The 27,799-nt window shown below is 30.8% G+C and overlaps 1 protein-coding gene across 5 annotated transcripts in view; it reads left to right on the top strand.

The window, feature by feature from the left end:
• Positions 1-27,799, top strand: part of LOC129958099 (gamma-aminobutyric acid receptor subunit beta-like) — a 234,984-nt gene that overhangs the window by 159,146 nt on the left and 48,039 nt on the right. The window contains exon 8 of one of the 5 annotated variants that reach the window (XM_056070284.1): positions 25,418-27,182. The exons of the other annotated variants lie outside the window; for them this stretch is intronic. Within the exon in view, the coding sequence (XP_055926259.1) occupies positions 25,418-25,660 (243 nt within the window). The 3' untranslated portion in view covers positions 25,661-27,182. Of the gene's footprint in view, positions 1-25,417; positions 27,183-27,799 lie in introns of those variants that run through there. 5 annotated transcript variants of the gene reach the window in all.

The raw sequence follows: 27,799 nt of genomic DNA, 5'->3' as shown, positions 1-27,799 counted from the left end.
CAAAAACAAAAAAAGACAGATTCTTGATATAAGTTTAAAATATTTCAATTCAAAATGTTCGTGCAACAATTCCTCAAAAAAAAATTTTTCATATTCCTTTATATACGCCACCATTCAAAAAGAGTAGCAGCCATACATTTTTAATTTTTTTTTCATGAAATCAAGACATTCCTACAAACTTAGCAACGTATATATTATTAAATAAGAAATTTCATCAGGAAATTTAGAGTATGTCTTTAAATTATCAGGGCATTTTTCCCAAAAATTAACATCGTGATATATTTTTAACTGCCATCCATGTGTTCAGGTTTTATGCAATTCGCCATTGAAAGATAAAACTTTACTTCGTTTTAATACAACCAATTAAAATATTGTATTAAAAAAACATTAAAATATGCGCATTTTTTTATTCGTAAGTAAGATGCCTACTGGCTTGAAAGGAAAGAATTCGAATGAAATAGATGGTAAACTATTAATAATTTGAGAATAATCTTCCAGTTATTTATATCGATATTTTGTAAATTCTTTAACAATAAAGTGAGCTATTTATTTATAAATTAGGAAATTGTTAAGATCGATTCATTTGCATCATTGAAATTTTTTCCCTGGTGTCTTTCTAAACATTATAGCATGGTAATGATTATTGGTGCATTTCTTAGTCTAAAGATGCCGAAGTTTTCTGTTAAAATTACAACTAGCTGTAATATGTTATGGTTTCCCTTGTGCTCACTGATACTCACTGTTCTTAGATACCTGATCTCGTGATGAGTAAATAATCAATATGGAATTTTAATTTCTTAGAGTATTCTTCTCATTGTTATACAAATGTCTTAGAAAAGTAACGAGTTTGAATATGTATATAAATTCTCTCTTTACCTTAAGGAAATATTAACTGAGCTGCATGCAAACTGAAAGTCATTAAGCGGAAGTTATTATAAAATAAAAACGTAGCCTTGAGACAAGGCTTCTGTAAAATTTTTGTTTCATCTTTTCGGATATTTTTGTTAAATAAGTTCAATGGATGAGGCAATACTTTCCAAAAAATGGATATCAGGAAGCGGTCATATAATAACTCCACCTTGAGCGAAATTTTATCGAATTAATTTTCATATGTACGATTAAATGTGGATCTCATTTTTTGGATAGAAATAAGCTAGTATTCGCAATAGCCATTAATCAGTTAAAAACCATTTTCTAAATGGATGAGTTGCTTGAAGGGTGGGAAAAATATTTTCGTTCTGTCTAAAGATTTCTGATTCGTTTTCCATCATTTTCCTGAAATCGAAAATATTAAGATAAAACTCTAAACTCTATACTTTTCTCTATTTATAACTTAAAATATAAATTATGTAATGCTTCGTCAGACGCATTTTCTCTGATACCTATCATTAACGAATTAATGTATTAGGAAAATTAAACTCTAATATGAAGCTTTAAAGAAGAGATAAAAGGGAAAAGCAATTTTTTTTATATCAAACTCACATGTGCATTGCCGATTCAGTTGTTCTCCCCAATTAGAAACTGAAATTATAACGGAACCAATTATAAACTTAAAAAATTAAAAGCATCTATTAGAATTTATAAAAAAATATCGGTTTGTTCTGTAAAATAACTAGAAACTAGTTTTTTTTAAGAAAATTTACTGAATACAAGAGATTTCGAAGTTTTTATGGTTACATATTAATCCTTCAAATAATTTAAAAGCCCAACTTCGTCACATAAATTAGAACCTTTTTTTGGCTTGATTTTCTTTAAAAATAATAAATTCTAAATTAAGATACTGATAATTTAACGGTTATTTCCTCGTTGGAATTCTGCTTTCATTTAAATAGATTAAAAGTCTTTGGTTTCTTGTTTGTTCCTTTAAAAATAAAGGGCCTTGGACTTGAGTAAAGCTTTACACTACCTAGTTAAGCAATTACCAGACTATAGCCAATTTGCGAAGTACTTTTAGAAATACTGTGTATTCAAACCAATTTGATAGTTCAACATCTTTGATGAGTTCAAATATCAGATTCTCCATTATTCTGTATTTCGCTCTCCACTTGTACCAAAATGATGTGATTGAAAGATATGTTATGTTATTCACACTAATATTCAAAACCGGAATGGAATAGAAACTAGTGGCTTACGTAAATTAGGAGCGTAAACACAATGAATAAATAATTATTGTTCTGGTTATTTTTCGTTTCAAATTCATTTCCATATTCTGAATATTGAAAAAAGTTCTAAATATTCAGGTTGCTAAAAAATGGTATTAGTGATCCATAAAGAAAAAGCGTATTTTTTGAGTTATAATACTAAATAATAATTTTTTAAAAAATCAAAGCTTATTCTCTCTCACTAATAAAAACTCAGTATGTTTTAATGCATTAGCTCTCAATATTTGCAAAACTATTATCAAAAACATTTTTAAAGGGTCAATTTTCGTACGTCCATAACCTTTACAAATGGCAGCATAATGTAACAAGCACAAATGCGCCATTTAAAATTCCTTTCATAATGCTAATTCAGAGCTTCGCAATTGCTTCTGATTAAAACTCCATGCATCGAAAAATGCATTCAGAAAAGCAGCTATCGTTTGAAACAGCATCGAAGTTGCATGCAGGCACGATCCCAACAACCTTTTTCATTTCTCCTTATGTTTGCTCTGAAGCATATGTTTTCTTCAAATTACCTGCGTGGCTCTTCCATTTCTTATAGATACGTGCTGTAGTAGGTAGATGTGAAAGGGCCAAAGATTTCCTTTCCACAGGAGTTCCCTTCTGTCACGTACTGTATTATGCGTTACCCTTTTGAGATCCATTAAGCTTAACCTTCGCAGTTCCAGTCAAGACCATTTTTTCCAAGCTTTTTTTTCCTCATTTTCACTCCTGCAAAAATGGTGCACATTGCAGCTGAGCCATTTTGTCCCTCCGTTTTCTTTTCATTACCTTGCTCTTTCTCTCTCGCTAAAAAGTGACTGAAGACAAAATGAATCGTGACAGATCAAAGAGCAATTACTTTTTGAGGTATGATTAGATAAATTGAATTTATTTTCTCTTTTACCTTCTTTGCGCTTCTCATTCCGGAACACAATTTAGGATGGGAAATGGATTGAAATATACTGCTAGATTTTTTTTTCTGCTTCCTTCCTTCGTCTTTCATTTTGCACTCTAGGATGACCCATTTAATGTTGAAGAAGTTTTGAAAATTCTCCATCGAACAGTTAACTAGATTTATTTAGACTATAATTTAAAATGGATTTTTAGATAATTATTACATAGGAACGGATTTAAATGTTTGTTTGATGAAGATGTTTTCAGAATTAACACAAGACACTAAATATTTTAGATAAAAGTCGTTTGCAGAATTTTTCATTTACAGAATTTTGCCATGACGTTTCTATTCGTCTTAACAAGAATATTTTTGAGCATAAACAAAGCATATATTTGAGAAATACGATTCGGTGTACCCTTTGCTTGCAAACCTTCAGAAATAGTTCTTTGGTTCTACCTAAGGGACAAGTTCTTTTTTTTTAAATGTATTCTTTCAAATTGAAAATACAAACAAAAGGGTTGTTTTTACTTTTATTACGCATATTTAGTTCAAAGCGAAACAACTATCATTTCATTTTCTAATTTTAGAAAAATTATCTTTTTTTCATGTTATATCTAATCCGTTTTGAAGTAGGCAAATGTCAAAATGGCAAACAGCAATGGATTGATTGAGGAACTGAATGATTCCGTCATTTAGTATCAATTCTGCCAATATATTGAAATAAACTAAACGGGGCTACAAACATAATTATTCAAATAAGACTTAATTTCTTATTTGAATAATTAAGTTCTTTTTTTCTTTAATTTTAAGATAGAAATAGTCTTTTACTGATCATTACTTCTTAAAAGTTTCAAGACCCTTTTTCTAGAAAATGCATATGTATACGTTTTTTGAATCCGTTATTATAAAAGTAGTCAATTAAATAGCACAAAAGGACAACATTAAATAGCACAAAGGCAAACATTAAAATTGCATTTATTAAGTGAACGTTTCTGTGCAACTATATACATTATATGTCTACTGTTTTAACTGGTAAGAGTTCTTGATTATATATCAGATATTTTATTGCCAATGAGCTGCAGTTACCTTAAAACAACAAACTGATTGTATTTTTTAAAAAAAAAATATTGACGAGAAGGCAAATGCATTTTTCATCCATTTGATTGGAAGGAATTAGATCAATTTAAAAGAAATTATAAGATAATTCATTTTCTCCAAAATTAAATTTTGTGATGTTTCGGATTGCTTGAAGAATCTAGTTTAGTATTCAAATCACTTTGGCTTCTGTAAATTTTCAAACCTATCCAAAACTAGTCTCTCTTTTTGTGAATGAGTAAATAGAATCAGCGATCAAAACAGAACAGAACAAGTTCGCCCAAAAAGTTTCAAATAATCTAAACAGTGAGTGTAAGAGAGTTGTATACCACTCTAACCTTATTAATTCCAGGTATGTTTTAAATTTTATTGAGTATAAAAAAACAGTCCAAACAAAATTTGGTCATCCCCAACTAAAATGGACGAGATCCATTCTTCTTTTCAAATAAATGACATTCCAATTAATGTAATCGCAAACAAAACAAAATTCTTTGATGTCAGGACATTTTTTCATGTATTGCAAAATAAATTCTAAAGGGATGCATAATCATTGCAAAAATCTAATGAATTGTAAATCAGATAAATTTTTCAAATTGTCCTTATACGAACGATGGCAGTTTAGATTTCTAAAGTTGTATTATTCAATATATCAACCCCTAACAATATTCGCACTATTTAACATATTTCTTTGATAGCTTACCAAAATAATAAATACTTGTCTTTATTCTTGTTAGCCAAGAAAATTTGCAATATACTAATAAATGCTGGATTTCCAGTTATTTCTCAAGAAGCTATTTGGTTATGTAATGTTTTTAACTTCAAAAGTATTGAAAGCATTACTTTCCATTTTCTAAAAATTTGCTGGAATAAATCTTTTTTCACGACAGATTTCACTCCTGAAATGAATAATAGATTTTTCTTCATTTCTCGACAAATTCAAGAATTATTTCTCTTGAAATAAGGAAAGTCCTGTTAACAGTATTTCATGCCTTTTCTTTAAACGAAAGAGAGCATTTTGCAAACTACATTCAGAAAATATAAAATTTAACTCTAAATTAGGACACAGAAACTAATTAAAGACAAGATCTTTAAGTTTTCTAATTAAAATAAAAATTTCACAATGAGAACAAAAGATCGAAATATGGATATCTGAAAATCTAATTCAATGAAGACTAAAAAAGCACGATTCCCTTTACTAACGTATGTAGGAACAGATGCTTATTTTTCCTACAAAAATAAGAGGCAGCTCAGGAGGAAATATCCTTTAAATATCTTTTCAAGAAATTCCACTAATGAGACTCAACCTAATGAGGAGTAATTTTCTTATCGTGGGGATGGAAACGTCGAATGCGATTTTTAAAAAATATTCAAATATAATATCAAGATAATACTGTTATGCTAGAGCGAAGTGGATAGTCGTTTCTGCGGTCATTTTAAAAAATCCTTTTTTAAGTATTTTAAGTGCCTTATTTCCAAATAATTCCTTTTCGAAGCTTAAGTTCCCATCTTCTTGCAGATTATTTTTATAGCTTTGTTCTTTTTCAAAGCTATTGGTTTAGGTATGAGGAAAAGCTATTCAACTCTATGAAATGATTCATGTTTTAGAGAAAATATTGATGAATACTTTCTTTTCCATGCACTTTCTTTTTGCTCATTTATTTGTTATAAAGTCAATCATCTTTGACATGTTCTTGCAAAGTTTAAAATGTCTTACTATTTCTCTTCAGTATTCATAGAGTACTTAAATCAAACCTTGAAGGTTTTTTGTAACATATATCACTAATTTCTGGAAATGACATTTCCCAATCATTTATTAAAAATAAGAATGCAATACATTAAGACGAGATTGAAAAGGAGTATTTTCAGGATTTAACAAGAAAAATGAACAGAAAACTGCTCCTGTGAATAAAATTTCATATAAATTATTTCGGATTTTAAAAAACATGCTGATAGACGATGACTACTTCTTCAATAAGCTAACAGGGAGTGATTAAGAATACTGAATTTAAAAATATCGATATTTTTTCCAAAAATCGATTTTTTTTCTCTCATTTACTTTAAACTAAAATATGAAATCATTTGTAAGAAAAGAAGTGTTTTTTTCTTTTCCAAAATAAATTCAGATTTTTCGAAAGTCATCATATTCGGAGCAGCGAATATTATGAATTATTCTTGAACGAAAACTACTCTTATTTCTTGGAAGAAACCCATTTCTCTTTTATCTAATTTTCAAAAGTAGTTTTGATTGATTGAATTTTATGAGAGTGTTAAGTTCATTTCTTATTTATTAAAGAAAGATCCCCAGAAAAGATTTTCATTCCCAAAATAATTGATTTGGAAACATTATTATCTTAAAAGTTTTGGCTTTAATGCAATTAATGCAACTGCAATTAAAATTTTTAAGCCTAGATAAAATTCATCTTATCATAGTAGAAGAAAGTCAGTTGTGTGTGATATTAAAATTACTCAATATTTGATTATAATTATTTTGTGAATGCTAATTCTTGTTTATTTTATATATGCTGTATCTGGAATTAATGAAAAATATGAAATTTGAATATTTTAAAATAAGATTATTTTTTATACTATATCTTGAATGAAATACAAAGAATAAAAGATTTTATGATAAAATTGATAATATACATCTTACTCAAGCATGTTTCATAATACTAAATTAACTGAAAATTACTAACTAAGTTACTAAAATTAAAGAAAAATATGAAATTTGTATATTTTAAAACAAGATTAATCTTTATACTATACCTTAAAAAGAATAAAAGATTTTATAATAAAATTGATAATATCCATCTTCCTAAAGCATGTTTCTTAATACTAAAATAAATTTCTAAAATCTTAAAATATCTTTGACTGACTGTACTAATATTTTTTTTGTCAAAGTGTTTTTTTTTTTTTTTTGTCAAAGTGTAATATTTGTATATATATATATAAATTCCAAATATGCAACAGTTAGCTTTTTCAAATCCCACATTCTATTGTGAAAAATAGTCTTTAAGTAGAATGTATAATTTCTTATATAATGAGATCATTTTAATAATTCATCGGTATGATAGGAAATAATGTTTTCAAAATCGCGTGCTTATCTATACTTGTGTGTGTATATGTGCGTTGGCGCTCTACAGGCCAGACCGTTCGACTTACAGCTACCAAATTTGGCACATGCATACCTTGGAATGTGCACCTGGGGTCCTTTTTTTTAAATTTTTAATTAGAATTTTAATTATTAATTAAAAACTAACTTTCCCACCAAAAAAATCTTTTCATTTCTCCACCGCCAAATGAATATGGCTTCAGTTTTTCTTCCCAAGCTAAAGAGGATAAGCTTAAGAAATTTTAGGCAAATTATTTCAAAGGATTCTGTTTATTTTCTTAAGGTTTGATGCATTTAAAGTTAAACATCGTTAATTAATTGATCTTTCAGATTCATTCTGAAGTACTTTTGAATTAAAATAAAACAGAATAAAGGAAATTAAAAATTTCTAACCTGCAAAGCGTTACCCCAACTGGAGTAAAAAATTCACTCATTTGCGTTACCATAATTGGTGTTCACGTATGCGCATTGTGTTCTGATTGTTGACAACTGTTTTCAGCGAATACGGACTTGGTTTTGAAGGCTTAATATGTTTTCGACAGATTATTTCAAACGATTCTGTTTATTTTTTTGGTGTTTGATGCATTTAAAACTAAACATTGTTAATTAATCTATCTATTCATGATGAATCTGAGAAATTTTTGTTGAAAACTTCTTCAGATATTATATAAATTAAGAAAAATATTCTTTAATGCCCATAAGGTTTAAATATTCAGCGATTCTGTTTTCAGTACTCATATTTAAAAAAATGCTTCGTTTCAGTAAAAAAAAAAAATATTATATTTATTGCAGTTTAATCATTTCCACTTTAATTTAAAGCATAAATTCTACGGGAGCTAATAGAAAATTAGAGAGATACATATTACGTTATGGCTGAAGCCCTTTATAATATTATGAGTGAATTATATGACTATTAAAATTTGAAGTTTTAAAATATTTTAATGAAGAAGCAATTGAAATGAGAGTTCGATAAAATACTTAATTATTAAAATTTTAACGTGCATTAAGATTGGCGCACCAGCTGGTCGCCAAAGACGGCTAGTTTTAAATAAAGCATAAAAAAAGAAAGGGAATTTCAGTCGGAGATAAATGTCAAAACTTTAAAAATATAAGTGTGTTTGTTAGTTTATGATACTGATCATATTTCGAAATTTTCCTGAAATACGCTGGCTGATTTTTAGTAATTTACAACTTGAAATTATTTAATAAAAATATTTAATGACCAAGAAACCATTATTTAAGGTCGGTCGATATCAATTTCAAAAAATATTGCTATTGATATATTAAAAAGCAGATTTTATTAGTATTGCTTTCTATTCTTTAATAATTTATTATCATTCATATTTTAGAATCAATTTCGTGTCACATTCACTGCGGCGCCATTCGTAAGAAATAAAATTAAGGGATTTTCTGATAATTATGATTTCAAAATGTTCAAATAATGCATTAGCAACGACAACAAGGGAATTCACAGAAGTTCAAAATTCCAGCATATAAGGAATAAAGTAAAAATCGATTACAAAATTTCATTTTCACAAGCCTTTTGTAACGCAAGTTGAGTTAAGTTGTAAAAACAGCAAGATTTTTGACAAATGAATTCTTTTTAATTAGCGTGGAGAGGACATTTAATTGATGTGATCACTTAATTTTTATAAAGCAATTCTTCAAGTGTCGAAAGTTATCTAAATATTTTTTTTTAATTCTAACCAAATATATATGCTAAGTTTTCCATTTATTTTAATAAATTATACATTAATATAGTTTAAAAATTTAAATATCAAAATTTTTTAATTTGCTACATTTTTCTGTGATTATATTTGTGATATCTAATTTTATTTCAAAACTATCTGTAAAACCTTGGAATATAAGTTTAGAAACTTATAGAACTGAAAATACTTTTTTTAATCAAATAGAAAGGAAAATAGTCAAAATTGTCTCATTCTATCAATTTTTCTAATTTGGTCTTTTTATAAAATATTATTCAGTTCTGAAGGTTTCTATTGCTCATGCAATCGAGCAGTATTATGATGAATTTCATGAAAATGGATTATGTTCGTTTGATTCACCACACCTGGAAAGATACTTGTTTTAATATTTTTAAAGAATATTATATGCTTTAATTTTTATCTATGAAATAGTTTCAGTTTTTTTTTGTTATATATTAACGTCCCGTTATACAGCAACACAAAGGCTATTGTAGGACGGACCTCGCAATTTTGAACTGCAGTCAGATGACGAGGACGTCACCTGAGCTGGCACAGCACTCTCACACTAGCGGGAGAACGTTTGGCCCTGACGGATTTAACATGCAACGGACCCCCTTACACGATGGTTCTTCGGTGGAATCGGGTCTTGAACCTGAAATCCTATTGCACACGAGGCGAGACCTTACCACCAGGCCACCGCGACCCTTATCTATGAAATATTTATTTTTCTAAATTAACTCAAATATCCTTGAAATATAACAATAGCATACAACTGCGGACTAGTTAATTTAATGAAGAAATTTTAAATTCTCATTATGTCATAGAAAATCAAAATTTTAGTTGACGAATTTCATTCAAAGTAAGCATCTGTATTTTAAATACAAATCATCAACTTTTCTGTCAACAATTTAAATAAATTTTGGGAACTTTGTGTCATCATATTCAAATCTTTTATATCCATAAAATTATCTCCATGCGTAAAAGGTAACTTTATTTAAATACGAATTCCGCTGAAGCTCGAGAAAGAATTGTTTTATTAAATAATTAATGTTAATTAATGTTCGACTGCATTTTCTTATATCCATGTGACAGTTCTGCTCTTTATAAAAATATTTGATTTTTGAATTTGATTTTCGAAGATTTGTTCCATCCGGGACTATACTTAAGGAGAAAAATGCTCACTTCTGAGTACTAAAAACATTCTAGTAGTGTCCAAGTAATCCCATAAATGCAAGAAATATCCCAATCTTCTATACGTAATAATAAGAGTGCGATTTTATATGTCATAATCGACCTCCTTTCCATCTAGTTACGTTTGGAATCCTCTATTTCCGGCTGTAAAAGTGATTTTTCTGCTAGTTTTATGATACTTATAGTCTGATGTATTGTCTGAATATTAACGAAAGTTTAGCAGCTATAAATTTGATCCGAGCTTTATTCTTCGGGCTTTTTCACTCGCCTAGTGGCATTTTATTGGTCAATTCTATATGCCTTGTCAGATCTTCCATTTGGAAAAATCCCCTTGTTTTTCCCTTTGAAGGATTTGTGGCGATCCTGCTTCCATCAAAATGACTGTATTCGAAAAACTATTTTCCTAACTGCGCCCCGGAAGTACGAAGCAGTTATCTACAATCAAGCGCGCAAGCTGTGCGAATTAAAAAGATCAATTTCCGGTCTTTCACAAAAATCTGTTGTCTGTCGATGTGTTAGCGTTAAAAATTAAAAGATGTTTATTTTTATATAAAAAAGTCGTCGCTCATTCTTTATGTGTGGATGTAACTTAACTATCCCAATTTGCAACCTTCTCCACTAAAACATCCCACATTTGGTGACTCGAAAAGTGAAAGGATAACTTTCCCAGTTTTCTTTATGCATTAAATAGCGCCATAGCGCATTTCTTCCTAATGGCGGTAAGCGTATCGTTGAATATTGTTTCTATTTTCACAGCCTAAATAATTTCCATCGGAACTTCTGTCATATAATTTGGATTAGCATTTTCATATTATTTACTCTGATTATCAGTATATTATTTGTATTTTCGTATTTCAAAGCAGTTTTGTGAAATTATATTTATAACGTGCCTTTGATTTCTTGAATAAAACATGCCAGGAGATACTCCAAATTCCGCCAACAACGACGCAACAGTTTCTCGTGTTGGCGTCAAACTTCCGCCTTTCTGGAAAGCTAACCCTGCATTATGGTTTGTTCAACTTGAGGCGCAATTCGCCTTGGCGGGAATTACTGCTGACGATACAAAATTTAATCATGTTGTTTCTGCAGTTGATTCTGATATTTTGAATTGTGTAAGCGATATAATATTGAAACCTCCTGATACTGATAAATATCCAACATTAAAAAAACGTTTAATTGAGTTGCATTCTGAAAGTGAAGCTTCGAAAATACGTACGCTGCTACAAGGCCTAGAACTTGGCGACCAACGACCATCTCAGTTATTAGCTCGTATGAAAACATTGGCGGGCGATACTGTTGGCGAGCCACTCTTAAAATCTCTTTGGCTCGGAAGACTGCCAAACAGCACACAAACTATTTTAACTGCTTTGAATGAAGATTTAGCTGGTTTAGCATCAGTTGCAGATAAAATAAATGAATTGGCTGGCCATTCAAACATTAATTCCGTTACTCCTCAATCTTCGAATAATCAAATAGCCCAACTTGAAAAACAAGTCGCCCATTTGACGACTTTAGTTGGCGAGCTTACTACAACAATGCGCCAATCACGCTCTCAAAGCAGAAATAGAAATCGACCTTTTAAAAACAGTCGTAGTTGCTCTCGTGATCGCTTAAAAAAATATAAAGAACCTGCTGATGGCATTTGCTTTTATCATACAAATTTTGGCACAAAAGCAAAAAAATGTAGTTTGCCTTGCTCTTTCAAGAATTCGGGAAACTAAATCGGCGGTCGTCCACTGGCCTTGGCCACGATCGCAAAATTAATAGAATTATGCTGGCCGATAAAGTTAGTAAATGGAAATTTTTAGTGGATACAGGCGCAGACGTATCTGTTTTACCAAACAATAATGCTCCTAAAGCTGATTCCTCTAATGAATTACTCCTCTTAGCTGCTAATGGCACAAAAATAGCTACTTTTGGTAAAAAACGCCTTACGCTAGACTTAAATTTACGGCGAAATTTTACTTGGTCTTTCATAATTGCAAATGTGAACCAACCAATTATAGGTGTTGATTTTTTAAAACACTATAATCTTTTGGTTGATGTTAAAAGTGGTTGTTTGATTGATGGCATAACTAAATTAACCACTCAAGGCAAATATGCAAACACAGATTCATTAACTTCTGGTATATCCATTTTGCTTGGTGATTCAGAATTCTATGACATTTTATCGCAATTCCAAGACCTCACTAATCCATCTCAACCAACAAAAAGCAAAGTATCAACTAAAATACATCACTTTATTGAAACAACTGGTCAACCAGTATTTTCGAGACCTCGTCGCTTATCTCCCGAGTTGCTAAAAATTGCACGTCAGGAATTTGAATTTTTAATGTCTCAAGGTATTATCCGTCCTTCTAGTAGCCCATGGGCAAGTCCTCTACACATGGTGAAAAAGTCTAATGGAGAATGGAGACCGTGTGGCGACTACCGTCGTTTAAATTCAATTACCGTTCCTGATAGATACCCAGTTCCTCATATTCAAGATTGCACTCAAATGTTTTTCAATAAAACCATTTTCTCCACCCTGGATTTGATCCGAGCTTATCATCAAATTCCTATTAACCCAGCGGACATTCCAAAAACAGCAATCACAACCCCATTTGGTCTTTTTGAATATGTTTATATGCCCTTTGGTTTAAGAAACGCGGGACAAACCTTTCAACGTTATATACATCAAGTTTTGTCAAATTTAGATTTCTGCATTCCTTATTTTGATGACATACTGATTGCATCAAATAATGTAGAACAGCACAAACAACATTTAAAAACAGTATTTGAACGATTATCTCAGCACGGATTGAAACTAAACCCTTCAAAATGCGTCCTTGGGAAGCAATCGGTAAAGTTTCTAGGTTGTCTAATTACATCTGAAGGCGTGAAACCTTTACCGGAAAAAGTTCAAGCCATTTCTGATTTTCCCAAACCTCAAAATATATCTGAGCTAAAGCGTTTCTTGGCCATGCTCAATTTTTACCGTCGATTTTTGCCTTATGCCGCTCAGACTCAAGCTAGCCTACACGAACTTTTAAAAAACTCTAAAAAGAATGATAAGCGACTTGTTCCTTGGACTGACCTCACTACAGAAGCTTTCGAAAAATGCAAATCTGATATTGCAAATGCAGCTACTTTGAACTTCCATTCACCTAACCAGCAATTATCTATCATGGTTGATGCTTCAGACTCAGCCATCGGATCTGTCCTCCATACAACTACGTCTAATGGTCAACAACCTCTAGCATTTTATTCCCGAAAACTTACGCCCTCAGAACGTAAATACAGTACGTATGATAGGGAACTTTTGGCGATATATGCAACTATCAAACATTTTCGACACTTGTTGGAAGGTCAAAATTTCATAATATTTACAGATCATCGACCTCTTACTTTTGCTTTCACCAAAAAATCTGACTCTTCTTCTCCAAGACAACTAAGATACCTTGATTTCATTGCACAATTCAGCACCGACATCAGGCACGTATCGGGCTCAAAAAACGTTGTAGCTGATACCTTATCTCGTGTTAATGAAATACAGTTACCAAAAATAGACTTTTCTGCCATGGCGGAAGCACAAGCATCTGATGAAGAACTTCAGACTATTTTGGCAAAGAATGAACTGTCACTTTGTTTAAAACCTCTCTCAACCGACCTCAATTCATCTAAACTTTACTGTGATGTCAAGCAAAACAAAATTAGACCTTACGTCCCAGAAATTTTCCGAAAGAAAGTTTTTCTATCTTTGCACAATATTTCCCACCCAGGTATCCGTGCCACTAAACATTTGATTTCAGAGAGATTCTTTTGGCCGTCCATGCAAAAGGACATTTCAAATTTCACCCGTTCATGTCTAGATTGCCAAAAATCTAAAATAGCTAGACACACCAATAGTCCTCTTAAATCTTTTCAATTACCTGCAGCCAGATTCGATCATGTCCATCTAGATCTCGTAGGACCTCTTCCACCTTCAAACAATTGCGGATACCTACTTACCTGCATAGATCGTTTCATACGATGGCCTGAGGCAATTCCCATTCCTGATATTTCTGCTGAAACTGTTGCGCGTGCATTCATAACTCATTGGATCTCACGCTTCGGTTTGCCTTCAATAATCACGACAGATCAAGGACGACAATTCCAAAGCAACTTGTTTTCTTTGCTCAGCAAACTCTTGGGTGTCCAAAAGATCCGAACGACCCCATACCACCCAAAAAGCAATGGAATAGTCGAGCGATTCCATCGATCTCTTAAACAAAGCCTCCGATGTCATGCATCTACGAAATGGACCGAATCAATTCCTTTGGTTTTGCTCGGACTCCGAACCGCATTAAAAGAAGATCTACAGTGCACATCGGCCGAACTAGTTTATGGCTCAACCCTTAAACTACCATCAGAATTTTTTGAATCCTCTTCAATTAACGTCGAGCCTCATGAGTTCCTAATAAATTTACGGACCTTGATGGATCAACTTAAACCTGTTGCTACTGCACCTCATGACACCAAGAAAGTATTCGTTCATCCAGCTCTGGACACTTGCTCACATGTGTTCGTGCGCCACGATGCTGTTAAAAAACCTTTACAAGCGCCATACGATGGACCATACCTCGTACTCAAACGAACTGATAAAATGTTCACAATTGAAAAGAACGGCAAACAGTCCACGATCAACATTGATCGCTTAAAGCCTGCGTTCTTCGAGAACTCTCACCAGTTCTCTGCACCAGCAATATCACCACCAGTTGCAGTTCCGACTTCACCAAAACCAGTACCTGAACTGTCTCCATCGAGTCCTGTGTCACCTACAAATTCTACTCCAGTACCTTATGTGACCAGATCTGGCCGACGAGTTCGCTTCAACACTCGTTACCTCTAACTTCAGTGCCTGCTGCACTACTAGAGGGGGGAGTACTGTGGCGATCCTGCTTCCATCAAAATGACTGTATTCGAAAAACTATTTTCCTAACTGCGCCCCGGAAGTACGAAGCAGTTATCTACAATCAAGCGCGCAAGCTGTGCGAATTAAAAAGATCAATTTCCGGTCTTTCACAAAAATCTGTTGTCTGTCGATGTGTTAGCGTTAAAAATTAAAAGATGTTTATTTTTATATAAAAAAGTCGTCGCTCATTCTTTATGTGTGGATGTAACTTAACTATCCCAATTTGCAACTTTCTCCACTAAAACATCCCACAGATTGAATCAAAATGTTCTGGACCCTAACTGATATCGAGAAAGATTTCGTGCATTCAAAACATACTTCATACTTGAAGAGCAACTTAGGTTTCAATAGTTTGATTGTTTTTGATTTGGGAAAATGAAATTGAAATAATTGTGGTAAAAATAATTTTCACGACACACTTTTATTAGTGTACTAAAAAGCTGAAATTTCTCATTTTAAATATTTTCTTAATTTATAATTAATTGTTATAAATATTATGAAATATGCTTTTTTTCTCTCAAATGGCTTCTTAGATTGTTCCAGCATTACGGAGTTCAAATAATCAATTGACTGATAAGTGAATTCTAAGGAATTGCCATTAAAAGTGTAAAATTTCCCAACTCTAGCTTACTGTGAGTGAAAAATGTGCTTTCTGTGAGTGAACTAAAGCAAGCTAGATAAATGAAGGCTTCTTTTTGTTACAAAAACTGTCTGGCCTGACTTTTCTCGATGTATTTACTCCAGACGACAAACGATTTACACTCGACGGAAGCTTCTGCATTTTGATTATTTCGTCCATCTCCATTGTATTTGGAATTCATTGATCATCACTTGAAAGTATTCCTTTTTAAAAAGGTTCTTTCTTCAATGACACTTAACATTCCTCAGTTGTCAAATTCTTGATTTTCAATGACGCCATTACATTCCTTTTTGTAGCATCACTTCCTTTAAAATAACATAAGACATTATTATCTGATAAACTTTGCTGTACAGACTGCTTTTATAATAAAATATGATGAAAGAAATAAAGAGATGATGTCCAATAAGAAAAATGTTTCTTAAAATATCTATATTTGAGAGTTTATCTACTGATTTTTTCGATTTTTATATTAACTTTATTTTGATTCTCATGATAATTTGATTTTTTCTTCTTTATATTTCTGTTCTTGAAATTGTTTAAACAAAACAATGCAATATTTTGATTTTTAGTTATTATCATCAATTATTACATTAGCACTTGGTTCATGGTCAGGCGGAAAAACCTGTCGAAATATATATATAGCGATGTCTTTTTTCATTTTCAGAATTCTCAGTTTTTGTATTGATTCGAATAATGAATCAAAACGAAGAAGAAAATTGAAGCGAAAAAATACTATTTTTCAATCCTGAATTCTTCACTTTTAGAAACGAAAAAAAAAAAAATGAATTGTTAGAGAGAAAGAAATTCTTCATCCTCATTCTCATTAACATTTAAGAAGTTATACGAATGAAACCTAAGTTATTCTCACGTCATCCTCGTCTCTAAAAGCCTATGAACAAACATCTTAGCCAGGGGACATCCTTATTTAGAAATCGAGAAAATATTTTCTTTTAAATTTCAAATTGAGAATATTATTTTAAAAATAAATGAAGTATTCTTGAATCAATATTTTCAAAAGTTTGTTTTCGTTTTGTTTCGTTTTGAATTCCAACTGTTAGTATTTTGGATAAAGTAGTGTTAGCATTATTCATGAAACTACTTTCAGGTTTGTCTTCGTCATCAATACGATTCAAAACTAGATCTTTAAAAAATGACTTTACTTATTTCATTTAGTTACGTTGTATATTAATTTCTCAATCAAATGCTTTAATGGAAATCTTTAAAGAGAAGCTATTTTTTTAAAAAAGAATTCTGTCATCCAAAAATGTATCAAACGAATCAACTATCTAAAAATTTATAAAATGGCACTTTCTGTTTGGCAGCAGTTCTGCAGAACCAGAAACAGCACTTTCTGATTCTGGTTTTAGCAGCTGATAACTAAGTTATTTTTTCTTTCTTTACATACTGAACCCATTGAACCGAGTGATGGCAGACAGACTTAAATTTGAAGAAAGGAAATTTATTCTAAAATGCTGCAGGAAGTATGAAAATGCAGTAGAAGTGCAAACACAATTTAAGAGGGAGTTTAACAAAGAACCACCTACACGAGTTACCATCACTCGAATTAGAGATTCGTTTGAAGCTGATGGAACTGTTCAGGACGTCCATAAACCTGCAACAGTTATTCAATTGAGGGCAACCATTGAACATGAATGTACGAATATCCCAAGGGAATTGTTCCATCATGTGTGCTATTCCATCGCTTCGCGTTGTCAGCAGTGTCTAGAGCAGAACGGACATCAGTTTGAGAACATGCGATAACAAGACAATAGAATGATATTTGTAGAATCTTTTACATGTTGAAAATTATTCGAATTATAATAAACCCCAAATTTACAATTATTTAAAGTGTGTATACATTTTTTTGGGACACCCTGTATATATGCAAATATGCAGTTTATGAGTTTAAGATGGAGAATGGTGGTTACTATTCAATACGTTGCTTCTGAGTAAATGATTTTGATAGCACAGTTCTAAATTACAAGTCAAAGAACAAAACAAATTATATATAAGAACTATGGAAGAATTATTGGCGAATGCAAATATAATATCATTTGCAATCCAATTGATTTACTTAGTTAAGTATTTTTCCATAACGAGAACAGAAATTTATTTCATTCTATTGTCCAATTTCGTATCTCTGACGTCAAAACTAATGTTGATCTATCCAAAGCTCTCTTTTTTTTTCGCCCAATTTTTTCAGTGAAAATTGCGTCAGAAAAACAAAGAGTATTTGTACATGAAGTGATGATATTCCCAAATGAACATTCCATTATTAATTTCTTGAATTCCGCAACCTGAACGGTTTGAAATGCAGCTTACTATAAACTGATATTTCCAAAACTTGAGCTTTCTCTTGCAGGTATTCCACCTTGGAATAATTTAAACTGAATTTCCTTCCTTATCTTATTAATCTTTAATTAACATTTATTTAATGAAAGCTTTTGGAACTTAATTTCCTTTTTAATATTTTATTTTAAAAAAATGTTACTATTTTATATAGTCACTAAACATTTTTGATTATATTTTTAGAAATAACTTTTGTAGGATTTCTAGAACTTGAGCTTCCTAACATTTTACGTTTTTGAAGTGAAATTTGTTATATGAAATTTGTAATGTTGTCTCATTCTTACTTTGAGCTTCAGTTTATTAGATGAAATTGAAAGACCGTAACCATGAACTGATAAATTTTTGAAACGTTTTGTTTTTAATTCTTTTGGTAAAAACGTCGAGTTCTGTGAGCAAAAATGTTTCGAAATATATAGTATAATCTCGGATAGGTGATAAACAACAGAACAGATGAAGTTAAGTTTCGGATATGTATTTCAGTAGGTCTTAAATGTGAAATTCCTTTCGTAAACCAAAATAAACGTCGAATCGAACTTTATAATAATCACGGTCATGATTTTATCTAGGAAATTGTATAGTTCATCTCGTCTCTTTTATTCATAAATTCATCAAATGGGGGGGGGCACCTCGAAATGATGATGAGATGCTTCCGGCATACTGGTTGGATCTCGCCACCCTGGAGGGTACTCAAATAGGTGGGGGATCTGACTCCTCCCATCGATGACGGGACGTACTTCCTTCGGGGAGGGTTGTACCGTTGCCGGTGATGCCCCTTAGGACTCAACCACAGTTCCCGCCAGTATTGCTGTTGCGGCGGTCCGGTCATTCAGTTTTATGGTTTAAATCCGAGTACCTTCGGGCGGGTCGGAGAGTCAGATGTATGACTTATTCCTGAAATAACCAGCATAGCAGTCTTACTGTTGACAGCCATTGTTATTCGATGTACAACCCGCTCAAAGGCAGTAAAAATCTGAAAAATCTTTATTTTATCAGAACTGATGTGTTTAAAGAGTACTTCGTTAAAGTATTCCTGTTACTTTTGCTCTACCGTTCAGACGTTACCGTACAGGTTTTTCAGACTATTTAGATGCTGAAATTAGGCATTCCAAATGAGTTCCATTTCGTTATTATTCACTTCATTTTCGCATGATCGGAATTTTTTGCATCAAAGGAATTTTATATATCAAAATTATAACTGCTTCAAGGAATCGCTTAATTTTACGGACCATAGTGAAGCTGATTAAATAGCTTCGATTCTTTGACTTGTTCTGTGTTTCATACATAAATGAAATTTAAATTAATGGTTAGATAGTCTTAGTAAATGTTAATTCCTAAATACCTGTTAATTTATTATTTTATTAACTGGTAAAAAATAATTTCAAAAAAATTGAAAAACTTTTTGCGTAATATGTGAAAAATAATATAAAATGATTTTCTCTATTTTTATAATAATTTCCACTTTTATAAATCAGCTTCCCCATCATTTTCCTTATTATCCACGCTGCTATTAGAATAAATAAAAACAACATAATTGTTATTTATAATTGTTTCTTCTTTATTTTTTTATCCCCCAAGTATCTTCTTTTGCAAAAAAGGGGGAGGGGGTCCAACAAGTTTTATTTAATTAGTTTGGGTCCATTTTGTCGATACGCTTAACATTCAAATGGAATATTTTCTAATTGTTAGAAAATATTCTCTTTTGATATTCCCCGAGAAAATACACCCAATTTGATAAAGTTAGCTAAATTACCAGAGAGAGTAACTTAAATAACCAAGATATCGCTTTGGAGGATTGTAACGGCATTGCAGAGTAAAAAAAATGGTGTCTTTAATGAATCCCAAGTTGACTTGCACGACAGCTTCAAAAAAGTGCGAAGATTTTCCATGAAGCCTTCAAGAATAATCAAAATGCCAAACTCTTCAATAGAATCAGAATTGATATGATAAATATAATAATTCATTCCTCGTCATTATTTTCACATAACAATGTATCGTGTCGCAGAGTTCATTCTTAGGAATAATAAATATGAATACCAATAAAGATATCACATCATTCCGTAGATTAGAGATTTCCCCAAGACTTAAAAATTTTCAAATCGTTGGTAAACTTCTGTTGTCTTATACTATATTACTTTCAGAATTTCACTGCTAACGGGACTATAAAGACTATTTTTTTAGAAAATATAATTAGATGATAGACATTACTTATTTTTTCCTGGTATTAACTAATACGAAGAAATGGTAATCACTGTCAGAATATGGTATCGTCCGTTAATCTGATTTATCAACACAATTAATATTATCAAAACAGCAATTAATATTTAAGAACCGCACTATAAAAATGTATCAGTCCCTTGGAGGAAAAATGTAAAAATCTTCTTTGATATGAGATTCTGCAGCAGTTTCTTAACAATCATGCAAAATTGAGATTAATCACAAAGAGAAACCCCGTGCTGCAGTGTCCGGGATCGAAAATAAAGTTAAAAATAAAGAAAGAGAAGCCTTTTTCGGAACATCTTATCTAAATCATTTTGTAGGAGATTGTGATGAGCGAGGATAGAACCTGGGACCTTGTGGTTCGCAACCCAGTAACATGACCACGATAGAAAAGCAATTGCTCGTGTAGCGTAGCTGTTAACTGATTTATAAGCTATTCACTACAATCTTAACACTATTAACCGAAACACCCTTAAAAAATAACCTTTGAAAGGGTTTTCCAGTTTTTTTTTTTTTTTTTTTTTTTTTTTTTTGCTGACTTTGAGTGCATGACGAAGTCTGAAACCAGTCAAACTGCTGCTTTAGTCACTTGATGATTGAAGAGAACCTGTCGAAATTCCTTGTAGAAATTTCTATACCATTCAAATTCCTTAATGAAATATGTCCTTGATGCCTTGATGATATTCTTTGATAAAACCATGCATGATTTTATATCACTAGTTTTCTGCGATAATCTATTATTAATTCTTAGGCTTTATGTATCGAATTATAAATTATATGAAGGTTTGCTTTAAAATACAATTGCCTTGATTATTCTATATTTTAATCTAGAACTATTGAGCAACGAGCATTTTAAACTAATGAATAGAACAATATTACAAAAAATATTAAATAAAGAACATATTTTCAAGTATTTATGGTTGCGTGCATAAAATATTTTTTACTAAAATTCTTTGTTTTCTGATGATGTTATTGAATTGTTTCCATGTATTGAAATACAGTCAGTTTTAACTTTCTGTTTAATAAAGAAACGAATAACTTTTGCTATGTGTTCTTTATTTATATGTATATTTGTAATCTGCGTCTGAGTAATTTAAGATCATTTTTGAATATTATAACTATTAAAGAGGCAATAAAGTACTAAACTCTGATATCTCCTATCAATAACAGAGAACATTAAAATATCCGTCCGATATAATTGTATATTGTTATAATAAATTTAGTTCTGTATATTGTTTCTGTATATGTTATAAATGTGAATTATTATAATGAATTTAGCTCATTTACACTGAGTACTAACTTCGAACCTTTCACTTCGTAGAAATTAGTTATCAAGAGCACGTTGTTCAATAATTCTTCTATGACTTATTTGATTGGAAAAAGAACCGTGTTTGTTGGTGTATTTTCTGAGCTCCAAAGTGAGGCTACTCTCCCCAGCACATTTTAATAGCACTGCTTTTTTCAGTTTTTAACTATAGCATTCACCGATGCTGAGTTGCGTTAATTAATATTTTTTCTGTCTGCTTTTTCTTCTCTCTCCTCTTTACGCTCTTTCTAAGATTTTTGTTCAGTTAGTTTCACAATCATTTATATGCAACAGCTTTAAGGATCGACTTTGAAAATAATAAAGATCTTCATGGAAGATGCAAGCCAGAAAAACAGTCTACTTGAATACAGGTGAGTTTCAAACTGCTGTATTATTTGAATTCTTTTAGATGTATCTTTGAATGCAATTTCAATTATTCATCTAAATCTGTTGTTTATGTTGCATGATAACTTCTTCGCTGTTTTGCGTTTATTTAGCACTTTTATATCACATTCACACCCCCAAAAGCAAAAATTATCTATTTTGTCTGTGCATTGACTGACTAAACTAAATTTTGGTGCTTCAAAATTAGAAGAAGTAAGCAGATTTCAGCATTTGTATCATCTGCTTTGTGTTTCTTATCATATAAACTCCTTTTCATTTTTCTATGACACTCAGTTTGACAAAAACTCATTTTTAAAAGTAAATAATTAACTGAAGAAAAATTATGTCTAAACATTCCCTTATATAAATATCTATCCTATTTTAAAAAAGCACTTTTCATTTTGAGAAATTTCATCTCGAACAGTATGAATTTTATCTGCCATTCATTTCAAAGATATAATTTGGGCAGTTATTTACTGCAAGATCTTTGAAAAACTATTTATTTCAGTTTCGCATAACAAACAATCAGAATGATTCCAAATATTTGCGTATACAACAGTTCTCGGAGACTGTGCATCTGCAACTTTGAGAAGGGAGAAATAAGAATATTTTTATGGCTAATAAAGGCAATTTACTTTTAAAAAAAGCAAGATAATAAAGGCAATTTGCTTTAAAAGTAGATTTTTTTTCATTAGGGATGACACCAGTTTATAAGAAATAATAATGTGTGAAATTCACAAGAAATTTGCAAAAAAAAAAAAAAAATGAACTGGTGCACAGAATCAAATAAGTTGGGTATAAGCATACCAATGAATAATCATCGCAAAAGTATTTTTATGAGTTCTTCAGATTGAATGCATTTTAAAAATTAAAAGCTGAATTGAATTTTTTACGAGAAATATAGAATTATAAACCGTAACGTCCTATATTTCCAATAAGTACATAAATTATTCTTGGTACACTATTTTTTTGTATCTTAAAAGTGTCCTGTATTCTACTAATATTACTTCCTACTACTTAGTAATTTCCTTATCAGCCTGTTATAACTCGCAAATTCGGAACTGGAATATAAGGAAGAATAAATGAATATTTGTATCTCCTTTTTTTATTGCCACTGAGCCGATAAATTTAAGAACAACTCTGTCGAATTGAAGAAAACGGAACGTTAAGGGTCCTTAATCCAATTTAAAAGAAATTCTTTCCAGGTAAACTAAAAAAAAAAACTCCTCCTTCTAAAAGTAAGTTACTCAATTGCGTATATCTTATAAGAGAACTTTTTAATTATCTTATCTCTTCAACAACAGATCTCTTCCACTGGCTTAATTCGATTTATTATTGATTAGAATCAGGAGTCTGCTTCTTAAGAAAATGATAATCAAAAGACCGATTTCTCTTTTCTTTTGTCCTATTCATGAGTGAAAGGAAAGAGACATTGATTTCTCTCCAAGAAAGAAAATGGCCCACATCTTTCAAGCATCAAATCAAATATCATAAATAAAATTGAGTTCGGAAATATTGAGGTCAAGAAAAAAGTTTTCAGTCAAAGAATAAAAATAAAAAAAATTATTCATTTGCTATTATTCAAAACCAAGTAAATTATTCGTCTATATTTGTTCTAAAGCTATATTTCTGGAATTAGAAAGAAAGGAATTTTTTAACAGTCTGTGGTATTCTCTGCTTCTCAATGTTATCAAAATTATAAAATAAGGGGTTCGTATACATGAAAAAGGATCACTTTTTAAAAGGCTATTTTTTATTCTTGCTAGGAATTGTGAAAGCGCACATTGAAAATGACTGTATTATAGCAATCAAAAATGAATAATTAAGTTGCAAGTGAATTTTAAGCAGAGTTATTGTTTTTTTTACAATATCTTGACATTTTACATAACCAAAGATTGCTTCATTATTAAATAAAAAATAGATTGTTTTTTATGATGATTTCACCTTATGATTGGTTTTACAATTTGAGTTTAGCAGCAATGAAAAATTCCATGTTTACTCTTATTTCTAAAAGCCTTTTGCCGCATAAAAAAATTAATTTTAACTGCACATTATATATTGCGAACCTTAAAATTATCAGTTTGTTATTCGTGTCGTCTTTTTGACGGAACTAAAGCGTTGGAGCAAATCTGAAATTTGGTTATTTGGTCTTGCTAGTAATTCCTGTATATCCAATAAGACTTATTCCTCTAAATCAGATAGAGCTTCACAATAAACTATCGATCTGAATTCTTAAAACTTCAACGTAGTCTTGAATGTTTTTAATTCATGAATATAATAGTTTTAGATGCAAAACTTTCATTCGAATTAATAAATTAGTTTTCCTGAAATTCAATCTTAATTTAAAAGATTTTTAATATTAGGAAAACATCGATTTTCTAATACAATCAATAGCTGACCCAAAAACAGAAAGAAATTCCAAAAGATTATCCATCTCCAACAGTATCTAGAAATCTTTACAAAATAATTCACATTTCTATATCGAAAACTGTTTATGAAAGGAAAATTATGGTGATTATTTTATAATTCATAGGAAAATTCGGAATGGGCAATGCATATATGTACCGTGGAAAATAAGATGAAAAATTTGTAAACCTTTCCAGTTTTCTTATAAGCTCGAAAACTAGAAATTAAAGATTTTTATATCAAATCGGAGTTTGAGTAGTACTGAACATTTTATTGTAACATACTGCATGTTTTTTGAAAATGTTATGTCCTTCCTGTTTGAGAAAATAAAATATCTTCTTCTTACTGCCCGTTATTTTGGAAATGAAATCTGTTACGAGCATAGTTTATTTGAACTAACGCTTTTCCTAGTAGGTGAGTTGTGCATGATTGTGTTTGATAACATCCGCATGTGGTGTTATTTGCCAGTTGAATATTGTATGCCAGTTTCTTGATATTCCTTAATAGTTTAATATGATGTTATATTCCCAATGTTGATTGCATCTAGTTTAGTTATTGCACAACTGACATTTTTATGGAAGTTTATAAAATTAAATTTTTAATCGTTCTTTACTTTTAATTATTATTTATTGATTTCATTTTTATTCAATACATTCTTAGGTAAAATGGGGATAAACTCATTGTTTCTATAGAAAATTTAAATGCCTTTCCCTGCTGCTCCAGAAATTTGGCATTTGTATTATATTATGAATTAACTTTATTGATATTGGAAGAATCATAATTCGTATCTCAATGATTAAATATTATTTTAATAAGAATATGCAGTTTTAGAAAGGCAAGTAATAAATTTAAAAAATTTAAATAATTTCATTGAAAGCTTGCCGGAATAGTTTTACTTAAAGCTCGGATAGAATGGAAAGAATTTTTCTAATATGATTTCAGTTCGTTAGCCACCCCAAAAGTCGTTTTAAGACATTAGTTATTTCAAAGTAATTGTGTTGATTTTGAAATATTCGTTTTCAGTGTGTTATTTTTTGCACAGGAAGTCCGACTGAAGTTGGTGGATCCTCGCGCCTATGCTGCCTCCATTAGCCGTTCCGCCTCAGCCCAAAACGTGGAAGTGCCTCAACTCAACCTACCCAGTACATTGTGTGGAGTGACACCAAGCGACATCGACAAATACTCTCGAGTTGTATTCCCTGTGTGTTTTGTGTGCTTCAACTTGATGTACTGGATCATATATTTACATATCAGCGATGTACTGGTGGATGTTCCAGAAAACTGAAAGCAATGAGAAATCAAACATATCACATTCGAATGAATTGCAGCTTTTTTCAAAAAAATCGCTCATGAAATTGTTAGCATGTGAGGGTCAAACATTTTAATTCTGTTAATCTATTAGAGAATGGGATACTCTACTTTTCTCACTTATTAGATTCCATATTGGCTTACAATAATTGATTCATTACTACTTAGATGGCCGTGCTTCGGTAAGCGCATTCTCGTTGATTGCCGCAATCATAATGAGCATTATCATAAATAAATGATTTCTCATTGCTTATTGAATTTTGCTTTCTTGCGTGATAATATAATCTGACAATAATGTATTTTGGCATTTATTTTTCGAAATCTCAAACTTATAGGAATTGAAGCTATTTTAAGAGAAAACTTGACGCACTCAAAAGCATCGTTTCCATTTTAAAAGTCATTTTATGCTTTTTGGATTTGAGAAAATATAACTTCCGAATACACATTCCGTCCCATTTTCTACTTTGTATGATTGACGTCAAAGACATTCCGATTTTCGGACATTTTATATACTTACTCCATTTATTCAGTTTAATAATAAATAAGGCATAGATATTTGATCTATTTACATATACTGTATTGGAGAGAAATTCTTAAATGAAATATCTCTCATTAAGGTTAATTGTAAGAATCCGAAGGTAATGAAGGTCGCTTGTGGAGTGAATAGTTGAAAGAAATCTAGAGGATAAGGAATGTGGAAACATAAAAAATCTTTAGAATATCAAAGGTATTTCTTTAAATTTATCAAAAGGATCTGCTTAGTTCGCAATTTTTTAAACTCTTGTGTCAAATATCATGGAATCCTTAAAACCTTTACTAAATGAAATCTCCCTAATTCAAGGCTTATATTGGTGAAACATTTACATTCGATGAACATCAGAAATTTTTTGACACAAGTGGTATCATAATATTAGAAGCAAAAGCAATGAGAGATGGAAATGTATAAACCATCATGGGAAGTCATTTAAAATAAAAGTGAAGTTATTTAAATAGCAAGTTATGAAAGAAAAACAAAGTTTAACAAATTTTTGTTAAAGAAGATATTCAATAAATTCAGTAAAAAACAGTGAAAAGCAGGATATAGTTGCAAATGAAATGGTATCCAGGTCCTACAATTTAAAGGTTTCGTTTCTCTGTGATGTAAATAACATCTTTAAAATTGGGGTCGTGTCATTTGAAGAAACGATTCTGAAAGTCTCCACTTGAATCGAAACAACTGCTGTAGGTTAATATGAGATGTAAATTTCAACCTTTTGATAATATTAAATACTGAGTTTCCTACCAAACCTTTGATGTGGACCTTTTAGATTCCTTGAAAGAAAATACTCGGTTGTTGATACAGAAAGGATTCAACTTTAACTTCAAGCATCATTTCATAACACTAAACAAATAACATTGCACAGTTATTCATCCTTCATGCTTTTGCTTTTGTAAAAATTAATCTTGAATTACTTAGTAATTGATTAAAAAAATAATATCTATCATATTTTAATTCGAAATAAGGAAAAATTTTGTAAAGAAATTGAAATAAGCAATTACAATTTTAATCAATAATATTTAACTTAGAAATTAATATTTAAAATTACTTTCCTATTCTTTGTGTACTCATTTCTATCAATTCACATAATTAAGGTCGAGGAATGTAGAAAATTTACATGGTGGGTTTAAAATTAAAACGATTTTGTAAAAATTAAATGAATATTAAACCGAAAATAATAAAAAACGAATTGTGCAATTTTTCAATTATTCAATATATTTTCATTTAAAGACATTGTGGGGGCTTAAAACAAAATAGAAAAATGAGAATATAAATCAAGATTTATCGCAAGGGCAATATCTTAAATGATAAAAAAAAGAAAATTGTGTTACATAATTTGAAGAAGGAGAGATTGTGAAAAAGTGGAAACAAATTTATAATGGAAATAATTATGGCAATTAGTTGACATCCTCATTATTTCTCAAGATGCTTCCTCGATTGATACATCTGCGTTGTGAATAAAATTGGATTAAAAGTGCTTCCATTAGTACTTTTAGAATCAATATTACAAACTTTATTTGGTTTTTTATGTTAATGATGGCCATCTTAGTTAATTAACATGTTGTTCATAAAGAGAAG

The sequence above is a fragment of the Argiope bruennichi genome, chromosome X1, assembly GCF_947563725.1.
Source record: "Argiope bruennichi chromosome X1, qqArgBrue1.1, whole genome shotgun sequence".
Classification (NCBI taxonomy): Eukaryota; Metazoa; Arthropoda; class Arachnida; order Araneae; family Araneidae; genus Argiope; species Argiope bruennichi.
The sequence above is the reverse complement of the archived record's forward strand: the minus strand, read 5'-3'. Positions and strand labels throughout refer to the sequence as shown.